The 13,126-nt window shown below is 48.8% G+C and overlaps 1 protein-coding gene across 3 annotated transcripts in view; it reads left to right on the plus strand.

Annotated features, from left to right (window-relative positions):
• PIGB (phosphatidylinositol glycan anchor biosynthesis class B) overlaps nucleotides 1-13,126 on the plus strand; it is a 64,656-nt gene that overhangs the window by 27,605 nt on the left and 23,925 nt on the right. For 2 of the 3 annotated variants that reach the window (XM_077263777.1, XM_077263779.1), the window contains exons 1-3: nucleotides 7,165-7,432; nucleotides 12,251-12,385; nucleotides 12,843-12,961. In XM_077263777.1, the coding sequence (XP_077119892.1) occupies nucleotides 7,312-7,432; nucleotides 12,251-12,385; nucleotides 12,843-12,961 (375 nt within the window). In that variant the 5' untranslated portion in view covers nucleotides 7,165-7,311. Of the gene's footprint in view, nucleotides 1-7,164; nucleotides 7,433-12,250; nucleotides 12,386-12,842; nucleotides 12,962-13,126 lie in introns of those variants that run through there. The other variant, XM_077263780.1, reaches the window with a different exon arrangement.

Raw genomic sequence — 13,126 nt, forward strand, 5'->3', positions numbered from 1 at the left:
CCGTGTGAACATAGCCTAACTCTTAACTTCCTTTTTTTCAGCTCCTAGAAGCTGATTTATGACCACAGGGTTCTGATCAATTATCAGCTACAAAGAGCCCAAAAGAAGGAATAAAGGTACCTTCACACTTTGCAACGAGAACGATCCGTGACGTTGCAGCGTCCTGGATAGCGATATCATTGTGTTTCACACGCAGCAGCGATCAGGATCCTGCTGTGATATCGCTGGTCGTTGCTGAAAGTCCAGAACTTTATTTGGTCGTCAGATCGCCGTGTATCGTCGTGTTTGACAGCAAAAGCAACGATGCCAGCAATGTTTTACAATGGTAACCAGGGTAAATATCGGGTTACTAAGCGCGGCCCTGCGCTTAGTAACCCGATATTTACCCTGGTTACCATTGTAAAAGTAAAAAAACACTACATACTCACCCTCTGATGTCTGTCACGTCCCCCGGCGTCCGCGCTGCTGCTCAGAGCTTCCTGCACTGACTGTGTCAGTGCCGGCCGTAAAGCAAAGCACAGCGGTGACGTCACCGCTGTGCTTAGGGCCGGCGCTTACACAGTGCAGGGAAGCTGAAGGCGAGGGATGCGACAGACACGGCAATGTAAGTATGTAGTGTTTGGGTTTTTTTACATTTACACTTGTAACCAGGGTAAACATCGGGTTACTAAGCGCGGCCCTGCGCTTAGTAACCCGATGTTTACCCTGGTTACCCGGGGACTTCGGCATCGTTGGTCGCTGGAGAGCGGTCTGTGTGACTGCTCTCCAGCGACCACACAGCGACGCTGCAGCGATCGGCATCGTTGTCGATATCGCTGCAGCGTCGCTTAATGTGACGGTACCTTTAGGGTATGTGTCCACGTTCAGGATTGCATCAGGATTTGGTCAGTATTTTACATCAGTATTTGTAAGCCAAAACCAGGAGTGGGTGATAAATGCAGAAGTGGTGACATGTTTCTATTACACTTTTCATCTGATTGTCCCACTCCTGGTTTTGGCTTACAGATACTGAGGTAAAATACTGACCAAATACTGACTGTGTGAATGTGGCCTTAGGCCATTCATCTGTCTCACGACCCGAGCATGAAATATCCGCTGGTCTACTGCCCCAAACTTGACCGCCTCATTGCGAACAGTCTGTGCTCGGACCGCAACCCACGGATGTGTGAATGAAACCTTAAAATGAAGCTAAACGGCACAGAAAGTAAAATCTATGTCCGCCATGGGGCTAGCGTAGATCTATGCTGTACTTAACAACAACAACAACTTCTGGCATAAATTATAGGACATTTTCTAAAAGTTGTCGAGCAGCAAAAAAAACTGAAGTTATGGAACAAATTTAATACAAGATGTAATTTCCGTTTTTTTAATATAAATTTCATGACATTGATCGGTGCTGAATATATAATCACAAGTCAGAACACATGAAGAGCAGCCACCATTATATACTGGAGCAAATACAGCGAGATAACACAGCTAAGGTTTCATTCATTTTCTTTCTTCACAGCATCGGTGGTGGTAGTAATGTCCGATTCTGGCGATTTCCTCTCATACATGTGCTGCTGAATAAGGGGCTTGTAGATGTATACGCCGCCAGTAAATCCTAACAACACCGCCAAAAAGATCTGGCCAAACGGAAGACCCCGCTTCATCCTCAGTGTGCAAATGTTTATTTCTGATCCCAAGGAAAATACTTCACGCCCTGTACCCTGTCAGGAATGAAGGAGAGGAAGAAGTTAGAGATAGTTTGATAGTTGTACTGTGCAAGGACAGTATGGACACTGAACATGTGGATGCCAGAGCGAAGCCTAAAAGGTGCTCTCACATTTCATTCTTGCTCATTTTCAGTGGTCCCATTGGGGCTTGCGTCCGAACCCCCCCCCCCCTCCAGGAAAACAATAATGGTGCCGACAGAACCAACATACGCTCTGCCGTGCCTCACTTTCGGGTGCATATGCCTACTGGAGGCGGACACTGTAATGTAGGAGACTGCGTCTGGCTGTTTGCAGGCGTATATGCAGGGCCGTATTTGCCACTAGGCACTTGAGGGCACGTGCCTAGGGCGGGGACAATGCAGGGGGCGGCACCTGAGCAAGGTTTGTTGTTTGTTTTTTTTTTTCCTGGGTCACCTCCCGACCGACCAACCATGCATTCGGGAGGGGGGGATGAATATGAGCCATACATTCGGGAGGGGGGTATGAGCCATGTATATGGGATGGGAGGGAGATGAGCCATGCATACAGGACGGGGGTCATTATACAGTATTGAGCATCATGTGTGGCCGTTATACAGTATGGAGCATCATGTTTGGCCATTATACAGTATTGAGCATCATGTGGGATCATTATACAGTATGGAGAACTGTGTGTGGCCATTATACAGTATGGAGCACTACTATGTGTGGCCATTATACAGTATGGAGCACTGTGTGGCCATTATACATTATGGAGCATCATGTGTGGCCATTATACACTATGGAGCATCATGTGTGGCCATTATACAGTATTGAGCTTCATGTGTGGCCATTATACAGTATGGAGCACTGTGTGTGGCCATTATACAGTATAAAGCATCATGTGTGGCCATTATACAGTATGTAGCACTGTGTGGCCATATTTTTTTGTTTATAATTATTGTATATGAAGCAGTGTGATCAGCAGTGCTAAATGGGTGTGGTTGGGACGTGGATATGGGTGTGACTAGTTGTGAAATGGGTGTGGTCAGAGGCGTGGCCAAAATTTGCCGCTGCGCACTACGTGCGCCACAAACTTTATACCTCCTTCCCTTCTTCAAAAGTTGGGTGGTATGGTACCGCATTTGCCAGATCATGGCAAGTGCCGCAAATCCCATAGGGAATGAATGAGGCCGAACGCAGTGTTGCCGTAAGTGATCCGTTACACGGCAGATGCAGAAAAACTGCCGGATCTGCTGCAAAAGGCGACTTTCACATCAGCGATTCTTGCCAAAGTCACTGCCGATAGTGTCATACTCACCAAAGGGGGAGGCAGCACTAAAAGTGCCTAGGGCAGCAGAAACTCTAAATACGGCCCTGCGTATATGCCTAAAAATTTTTCATGGCAAAGCACACATTCACTGTTGACACCATTATTATCTATGGCCCCCCCAATGGCTCAAACACCCGAATTCCGTTTTGTGGGGAGTTCAGACACAAGCCCTGAAGAGACCACTGACCTTGGGCAAGAATGCAATGTGAAAGGGGCCTCATGCAAAATGGGATTCAGGCATCTGTGCCGACTATAATGGCGCTGACATAATTAATGTGCGCTCTGCCGTGCATCATTTTCAGGTGTATACACCTATTGCAGATGGACACTGAGGTGTAGTCTACCACACCGGGGTGTCTCCAGTAGGTGTATATGCCTGAAAATGTCGCACAACAGAGCGCACGGTAAGTGTCGACACCATTATAGTCTATAGCCCCGTCGGTACATATGCCCAAATCCCGTTTTGCGGGGAGTTAGGACACAAGCCTCGACCAGACCAATGAAACTGGGCAAGAACGCAATGTCAAAGGAGTCTAAGGCTGGGCTCATGCGGAGTTTATTGAGGTGTTCAGAACCACAACATTCCCAAGCAGAAACAGCTTCACGAAATGCTCCTTTTTCGGGGAGTTTATCTGTTCCTGAAGCACTTTAAGAGTTTTTTATTCCAAGCTTTTGATTGGACAGTGCTTAGTTTGGAGAGGTTTCCTTCACGTTTTGCTTTAGAGAACCTGCATAGTTTTCCCCCCAGGCAGCTTTCAAAATCTCTTCAGAAAAAAAAAGCTCAAAAAACTCCTCATCTGAACAGGAGAGTTGACTTTCCATAGAAATTAATAGAAAACGTTTTCAAGGTGTTTTTCTGAGGATTTTGGTGCCGATTAATTACAAGGAAAATAAACTGAGCGTAGACTTAGATAAACGATCTTTCTCTTCCCTTTAGTTTATACCAATGGCTGTGTGTACATTACTTCTATTATGGGCCTTCTGTCCACCCTTAATGAAACTACAACTCGAGGCAACAATATCCTTGTGGACTATGGTTGCTCACCTCACGGCCATTTCCAGATAGGGAGAAGATGCCAACATGGCTGCCATCGATCACTACTAGCGAGATCTTGAGCACGGCCGGCAGGTATCATCCACCTGTTCTATAAAGACTGTGGCTCTATAGCAACTTTCGCCGGTACACAGTTAACATGGTGGCCACAGATCACTGTGTTCTGCTGCTACTGCGCAGCATATGGAATGTGAATGGGGTTGCACAGTGATCCACAAAATGCTGCGACAAGCATGCTGGTACCAGTTGGATTTTTTCCAACCTCCCCGTTGTGGCACCTTTCGATATGTCCCCGGTCACCGTACTATGATGCACCAGTGGCATTCAGTGATCTTTGGCTCTGTTGTCTGTGCGGTGGCCAAAGCTGCCTTGTGGGATAGAACTGATAAGATCAGATTGGGATACACTGGGACGTGTCTGACCGCCATTATGGGGAATGACATTGGTGCAATATCACTTGTTATCCAACTGCTAATAAAAAGGATGAAGATGCAAGCAGAGGTAATTTTCCTCTTAAAGGGGCTGTTCATAGAATCCTAGAATGTTACAGTTGGAAGGGACCTCCAGGGTCGTTTCCAACCCCCTGCTCAAAGAAGGATTCACTAAACCATCTCAGACAGATGTCTGTCCAGCCTCTGAAGACTTCCATTGAAGCAGAACTCCCCACCTTTCGTAGCAGCCTGTTCCACTCATTGATCACCCTCACTGTCAAAAAGTTTTTTTTTCTAATATCTAACCTGTATCTTCTCCCTTTCAGTTTCATTCCAATGCTTCTCAGGTTTCCATGTACAAATGAGAATAATGATGATCCCTATACACTGTGACCTCCATTCAGATATTTGTAGACGGCTATTAAGAGCTGCAGTCAAATTCAGGCATGTCCTGGGAGACCAGGGACGTATAATGTGGGACCGGTGCAGGAAGGAAATACCAGTTTTTATTTTACACTGGTGAATACCGCATTTAAGAAGCAAACAACCCCTTTAAAATTATGGTGACCCTAATTCATTCATTTTACTCACAGGTGCTTCTCACTAAATTAGAATATCATCAAAAAGTTAATTTATTTCAGTTCTTCAATACAAAAAGTGAAACTCATGATATAGAGTCATTACAATCAGTGTGATCTATTTCAAGTGTTTATTTCTGTTCATGTTGGTGATTATGGCTTACAGTCAAATGTCCAGAAGGCAGTCATTGACACACTCCACAAGGAGGGTACGCCACAAAAGGTCATTGCTAAAGAAGCTGGCTGTGCCGGTACTCCGCTCCCTCCTCCCCGCTCATCACAATGGGCAGCGGATGCGTTGTAAAACTGCATCCGCTGCCCACGTTGTGCTAAATTTAGCACAACGTCCGTCGGGCCGACGGTTTGCGACGGCCCCGTACCGACGGAAATGTGAAAGTAGCCTTAATGGATAGTTGAGTGGAAGGAAAAAGTGTGGTAGAAAAAGGTGCACAAGCAACCGGGATAACCGCAGCCTTGAAAGGATTGTTAAGAAAAGGCCATTCAAAAATTTGGGGGAGATTCACAAGGAGGTGACTGCTGCTGGAGTCATTGCTTCAAGAGCCACCACATACAGACATATCCAGGACATGGGCTACAAGTGTCGCATTCCTTGTGTCAAGCCACTCATGACCAATAGACAGCACCAGAAGTGTCTTACCTGGGCCAAGGAGAAAAAGAACCGGACTGTTGCTCAGTGGTCCAAGGTGGTGTTTTCAGATTAAAGTAAATTTTGTATTTCATTTGGAAATCAAGATCCCAGAGTCTGGAGGAAGAATGGAGAAGCCACAATCCAAACTGCATGAAGTATAATGTGAAGTTTCCACAATCAGTGATGGTTTGGGGAGACATGTCATCTGCTGGTGTAGGTCCACTGTGTTTTATCAAGACCAAAGTCAGCGCAGCCATCTACCAGGAAATTTTAGAGCACTTTATGCTTCTCTCTGCTGACAAGCTTTTTGGAGATGGAAATTTCATTCTCCAGCAGGTCTCGACACCTGTCAACAAGTACCAATACTTGGTTTAAAAACAACAGTATCACTGGGCTTGATTGGCCAGCAAACTCGCCTGACCTTAACCCCATAGAGAATCTATGAGGTATTGTCAAGAGGAAGATGAGAGACACCAGACCCAACAATACAGACGAGCTGAAGGCTGCTATCAATGCGACCTGGGCTTCCATAACACCTCAGCAGTGCCACAGGCTGATCGCCTCCATGCCACACCGCATTGATGCACTAATTGATGCAAAAGGAGCCCCGACCAAGTATTGAGTGCATTTACTGAACATGCATTCCAGTAGGCCAACATTTCGGATTATAAAATCATTTTTTCAAGCTGGTGTTATAAAGTATTCTAATTTACTGAGATAATGACTCTTGGGTTTTCATTGGCTGTAAGCCATAATCATCAACATTAACAGAAATAAACAAACACAAAATAGTTCACTCTGATTGTAATGACTCTATATAGGAGTTTCACTTTTTGTATTGAAGAACTGAAATAAATGAACTTTCTGATGATAGTCTAATTTAGTGACAGAACACCTGTAGGGAGCACCACTAATTCCGCAGTACTTAGCATCACTGCCCCCATTGGGGCTCACAGTCTCTTCCCCCATTGCTATGTGCTGAGTAGCACAATTAACCTCTTATTCCCCAATGCTGTCCTCAAGCATTGGGCTGACGGCTCTTGTACGGCCAGGTCTCGGCCTCTTCCACATGACAGCGCCCCCTCCAGTATGTGGAAGCCCATGGCAGTGGCCGCAGAGCACAGAAGAGGTGGAAGTGTTTCCATTTCCTCCCCCACTGTAGGGTCCGGACTGTGGCTTACACATACTGACCACACAACCTCCTGCTTACACTTGATCAGCCATTCTGAGACTTGTAGTGCTACCAGCACAGCTCCTACCTCTGCTGTCAGTCACATGCTCCACAGCCAGCACTACAGGACCCGTGTATGCAGAGCCGCCTCCTGCACGGACCGTTCTCGGTGACCTTCGTCTTTCTCACTTACTCCAGTAATGTAGCACTACTGTCACCGGAGCCATATTGCCGGTGACCGCACGCTACACAAGGAGCGCCGACAACATGCCCGTCTGCCGTGCTCTGCTGGAAAGGAGGCCATTTTGTTGGAGCCTCTGTAACCAATGTCTTTAGGTGTAGCGTTACAGACGAACGTGGTTGGTTCTCTATATCAGCAAGTGACAGCGGGGCGGGGTCTGCAGGATAACAGCGGGAGCGGCTATGGAGGTGATCCGGAGCCGGGCACTGCCGCCTCTCCGGAGACCGGGCACAGCGGGCACCGTGCCGCTCAGGAAGAGGAAATCCAAGCTGTACAGTAAAGACGGCGAGGACGCGGGAGCAGGTACAGGGGGTGGAAGGGACGTGCCCGCCATGGCAGGGCTGCAGAGCTGCACCCATGTAGTCACAGCCGCGGGTCTGTCCTGTCCCGCACTGCCCTCTCCCCGGGGTCTGTCCGGTCCCGCACTGCCCTCTCCCCGGGGTCTGTCCCGCACTGCCCTCTCCCCGGGGTCTGTCCCGCACTGCCCTCTCCCCGGGGTCTGTCCCGCACTGCCCTCTCCCCGTCCGCGAGTCTGTCCCGCACTGCCCTCTCCCCGGGGTCTGTCCCGCACTGCCCTCTCCCCGGGGTCTGTCCCGCACTGCCCTCTCCCCGGGGTCTGTCCCGCACTGCCCTCTCCCCGTCCGCGAGTCTGTCCCGCACTGCCCTCTCCCCGGGGTCTGTCCCGCACTGCCCTCTCCCCTGGGTCTGTCCCGCACTGCCCTCTCCCCTGGGTCTGTCCCGCACTGCCCTCTCCCCGTCCGCGAGTCTGTCCCGCACTGCCCTCTCCCCGTCCGCGAGTCTGTCCCGCACTGCCCTCTCCCCGTCCGCGAGTCTGTCCCGCACTGCCCTCTCCCCGTCCGCGAGTCTGTCCCGCACTGCCCTCTCCCGGTCCTCGAGTCTGTCCCGCCCTGCCCTCTCCCGGTCCTCGAGTCTGTCCCGCACTGCCCTCTCCCGGTCCTCGAGTCTGTCCCGCACTGCCCTCTCCCGGTCCTCGAGTCTGTCCCGCACTGCCCTCTCCCGGTCCTCGAGTCTGTCCCGCACTGCCCTCTCCCGGTCCTCGAGTCTGTCCCGCACTGCCCTCTCCCGGTCCTCGAGTCTGTCCCGCACTGCCCTCTCCCGGTCCTCGAGTCTGTCCCGCACTGCCCTCTCCCGGTCCTCGAGTCTGTCCCGCACTGCCCTCTCCCGGTCCTCGAGTCTGTCCCGCACTGCCCTCTCCCGGTCCTCGAGTCTGTCCCGCACTGCCCTCTCCCGGTCCTCGAGTCTGTCCCGCACTGCCCTCTCCCCGTCCTCGAGTCTGTCCCGCACTGCCCTCTCCCCGTCCTCGAGTCTGTCCCGCACTGCCCTCTCCCCGTCCTCGAGTCTGTCCCGCACTGCCCTCTCCCCGTCCTCGAGTCTGTCCCGCACTGCCCTCTCCCCGTCCTCGAGTCTGTCCCGCACTGCCCTCTCCCCGTCCTCGAGTCTGTCCCGCACTGCCCTCTCCCCGTCCTCGAGTCTGTCCCGCACTGCCCTCTCCCCGTCCTCGAGTCTGTCCCGCACTGCCCTCTCCCCGTCCTCGAGTCTGTCCCGCACTGCCCTCTCCCCGTCCTCGAGTCTGTCCCGCACTGCCCTCTCCCCGTCCTCGAGTCTGTCCCGCACTGCCCTCTCCCCGTCCTCGAGTCTGTCCCGCACTGCCCTCTCCCCGTCCTCGAGTCTGTCCCGCACTGCCCTCTCCCCGTCCTCGAGTCTGTCCCGCACTGCCCTCTCCCCGGGGTCTGTCCCGCACTGCCCTCTCCCCGGGGTCTGTCCCTCCCTGCCCTCTCCCCGGGGTCTGTCCCTCCCTGCCCTCTCCCCGGGGTCTGTCCCTCCCTGCCCTCTCCCCGGGGTCTGTCCCTCCCTGCCCTCTCCCCGTCCCCAGGTCTGTCCCGCCCACGTCTGAAGTCCTCAATCACTAGAGATATCTGATTTAGGGAACGTTCCCACGATCAAGAAGTAGCAGCACTTTGAACACAGCGTCTCCGCAAGAGAAATTGACATGCTGCGACTCGTAAACCCAGGCGGCATGTCAGTCTCCGCAGGTGCACATAGACGCACAGTGGACATGAGATTTCTTGAAGTGCCATCCTCTGTGCTGTGACAACCGGCCGCTGTGGGGGCGACACTGCATAAATACACAACGTCAAAAGTACAGCAACATGGGCACATACCGTTGAAAGGGAAAAAACTATTTTTTATTTCTATCGGATTCCCTTTAGCTGCTACATAATATTCATGATGTAAACTAGGGGGCAGGTCAGTGAGGGATCAGTGACCTGTCAGAAGCCATCAGTATGAACAGCTAAGCAGAGCACCACATGTAGACCCCCCCCCCCCCCCACAGGCCGCCCCGGAGCACGAGCATATCATTAACTCAAAGCTGAAAGTAAAGATTACACAACAACCACAGGACGGATTTCATCACCCAGGTATCATTGTAATCAGTATAACAGCCCGACCTGACACTGTGTGTAGGTTACTGAGCACAATCCTGCTGACTGGTTCCCTTTTATGCTACTATGCGAAGTACTAAATAATCCAAGTGAAGTAAAATGCTGAAAATTATGTAATTCCTGGCCACACGATTTTCCAGGTCAGTCCTAATCACATTGATACTAAACATGTCATTTTTTCTTATAATTTTAATGTCTTTAAAAAATTCAGAACTCTGTGACAAAAATAAAATAATGAATTTGGTTTGTGTTGCCGTTTTCCAAGAGCAATCACTCTTTTATTTCATCTTCCATCGTTGATATTGTTACATGACGACATATTTCTTGTGTGGCGAGCTGTCGTTTTTATTGGTGCTATTTTGGGGTAAATGCAAAAATGTTATACCTTTTTTTATTGCATCTTTAAAGGCAGCTGCTGCTAACAAAAAAATGGAAATTTGGGTTAAGTAACTTTCATAGATCAGGCTTTTCCAGAAGAAGCATGTCATGTGTTTGTTTTTCTTTAATTAAATTTAACTAATGACTTTTTTTTTTCTAAATTCTATATCCCGATTTAGCTTTTAGTCCCCATAAGGGACTTAAACCTGCAGTCGCTTGGTTCCATATTGCAGTGTATAGGATAATCACCATCTCTTATGAAGACCGCTGGCAGGGTATCACAGAAGTACCAAGATGGCAGTGACAGGTGCCTTTACCCTGCTACCATGGCAGCCCATTGGCAAACCGTGATCACATGACAGTGGGGGCAATGGGAACCCACACAGACACCTGGGCAGGATCGCACAACTTAGATACTGCTGCCTATAATTGATAGTGGAATTTAAAGGGAATCAATTATCATAAAATTATCTATTGTTCAGTTTTTTGTTACATACCGGTATATATTCTTTAAAATACATCAAAACTTTTTTTTCATATCAAGATCTACTTTAAAAAAAAGTGAACGGGTAATCTTGGAATTTTCACTCTGCCCACTTGTTTTTTTTAAAACTCCTATTTAGTGACTTTTCAGGAAATGTTTTCAGCAGGTTCCTTATCAGCAGAGGCAGAATTACAATGACAGCTAACGCCTCTATACACAGCTGAAAACACAGGATCCACCAATCACGGTAGGCCATGTCACAGCTCACCAGCTCAACCTCCCTCACAATGACCTACGGTATACACTGCTCAAAAAATAAAGGGGACACTAAAATCCCACATCGTAGATATCACTGAGCGAAATATTCCAGTCGTAAATCTTTATTCATTACATAGTCGAATGCGTGGAGAACAATAAAATATAAAAATGATCAACGTAAATCACAACTAATATTCCACGAAGGTCTGGAGTTGGAATGATGCTCAAAATCAAATTACAGGCTGATCCAACTTCAGTGGAAATGCCTCTAGACAAGGAAATGATGCTCAATATGTGTGTGTGGCCTCCACACAAAGCCTGGGGATGCTCCTGATGGAGCCCAGGGCCTGGTGTACCTGCTTATGGTCTCACAATAGGTCCGAGGATCTCTTTCCGGTACCTCTGGCTAGCACATGGAGGGCTTTGCGGTCCTCCAAAGAAATACCTCCTCAGACCACTACTGGACCACTGCCAAACCGGTCATGCTGAAGGATGTTGCAGGCAGCAGAAGGATCTCCACAGTGTCTCCAGGCTCTGTCATGTCTGTCACGTGCTCAGTGTGAACCTGCTCTCATCCGTGAAGAGCACAGGGTGCCAATGTCGAATCAGCCAAGCCTGGTGTTCTCTGGCAAATGCCAATTGCCCTCACTTGTGGATGTTAAGCCCTCATACCACCCTCATCGAGTTTGTTTCTGACTGTTTGAGCAGACACATTGATGTTAGTGGCCTTCTGGAGGTAATATGCAGGGCTCTGGCGCGGCTCCTTCTGTTCCTCCTTGCACAAAGGCGCAGGTAGCGGTCCTGCTGCTGGATTGCTTCCCTCCTACGGCCGTCTCCTGGTGTACTGGCCTGTCTCCTAGTATCTGTTCCACCCTCTGGACACTGTCCAGTCAGACACAGCTTCCCTTCTTACCACAGCTCGCATTGATGTGCCATCCTGGATGAGCTGCACTACCTGAGCAACTTCTGTGGGTTGTACAATAGACACCACCTCATGCAATTGTACCTCTGAGAGCAATAACACAATGCAAAAGTGACCAAAACAGCCAAATAGGATGAGAACAGAGAAATGGTCTGTGGTCACCCCTGCAGCACCACTCCTTTATAGGGGTTGTATTGCTAATTGCGCGTCATTTCTACCTGTTGTCTTCCATTTGCACAACCGCAGGATAAATTAATTCACAATCAGTGTTGCTTCATAACTGGACAGGTCGATTTCACAGAAGTGTGATTGACTTGGAGTTACATTGTGATGTTTAAGTGTTCCCTTTCTTTTTTTTTGAGCAGTGTACTTTTTCCATTATAACTAAGGAGAGCTGCCAGCCGTGGTATGGTGTTTCCTCACTGTCAGGGTAGCTCCTGGCTACACATAGACCTTCAGTCACCCGACGTACGGCGTGCACTCAGCTATTTGGGCCGGTATACCATTTTGTCTGCTTAGTCGACAACGTTGTTCTTATTGGAGACATCCATTTTTTTTAATAACCAATCGGGTGTATTGGGTTGTGACTGGCATCTCTTGTTTTATGCCCACAGGTATCTTTGGAGAAAATGTCTACTTTGTCGTGTTCGCAGTGGCGTTTCGGGTTCTTAACTGCTTTTTGGTGCGGACCAGCTTTGTCCCTGATGAATACTGGCAGTCCCTGGAAGTGGCGCATAATATGACTTTCCAATATCCTTTAGTAAAATGGCAGTATAATTTCTCAGATGATACACTTACATAAGTCTACAAGGTAGTGTTATTTTTATCTTGGACTGACTTGTAAGAAAACTGTCTCCCAATGCACTCTATACATGGCTTTACATTTATTCGCCCTGAACCAAAAAACAAACTTTAGATTGGCGTAGTCCGCACCTATCTCTTGTCATTTGTGGTAGCCAAGATCTTCCTTGCCAGCTTTATAGATTTTTTATTTTTTTTAATTTTAGTTTCATCCTCTGGCAGCGGCATAGTGTTCCACGGACACACCTCATTCCTGTATTAATGTAGCAGCGGCATAGTGATCCACGGAGACACCTCATTCCTGTAGTAATGTAGCAGTGGCATGGAGTGATCCACGGACTTATAGCTAAAGCATGAACATATTTCCAAGTGTAAATTCCTACTAGATTTAACTTAACAATGGTAATTATGGCTATTTAACGTGGGAGTGGACGGAAGGACTGAGAGGGTTCACGTACCCCCTGCTGTTTGCCGCTGTCTATAAAGTCTTATATTGGATCGGCAAAGATGAGGTCTCCCTTCTGGTAAGTGTAACCCTGCTCTCTAATAAATGCAGGGAAGATCGGGGTCATCAGAACGGCCAGCCTTCTGGATCATCACCTTCAGGAGACTGTCATTAATGTGACGTAACGTGATTGCTCTAGTGTTAGAGAAACCAGAGTTCTTGCACCGTCTCGTGACCAGAGATC

This window comes from Ranitomeya variabilis, chromosome 5 (assembly GCF_051348905.1).
Source record: "Ranitomeya variabilis isolate aRanVar5 chromosome 5, aRanVar5.hap1, whole genome shotgun sequence".
In the NCBI taxonomy this organism is placed as follows: Eukaryota; Metazoa; Chordata; class Amphibia; order Anura; family Dendrobatidae; genus Ranitomeya; species Ranitomeya variabilis.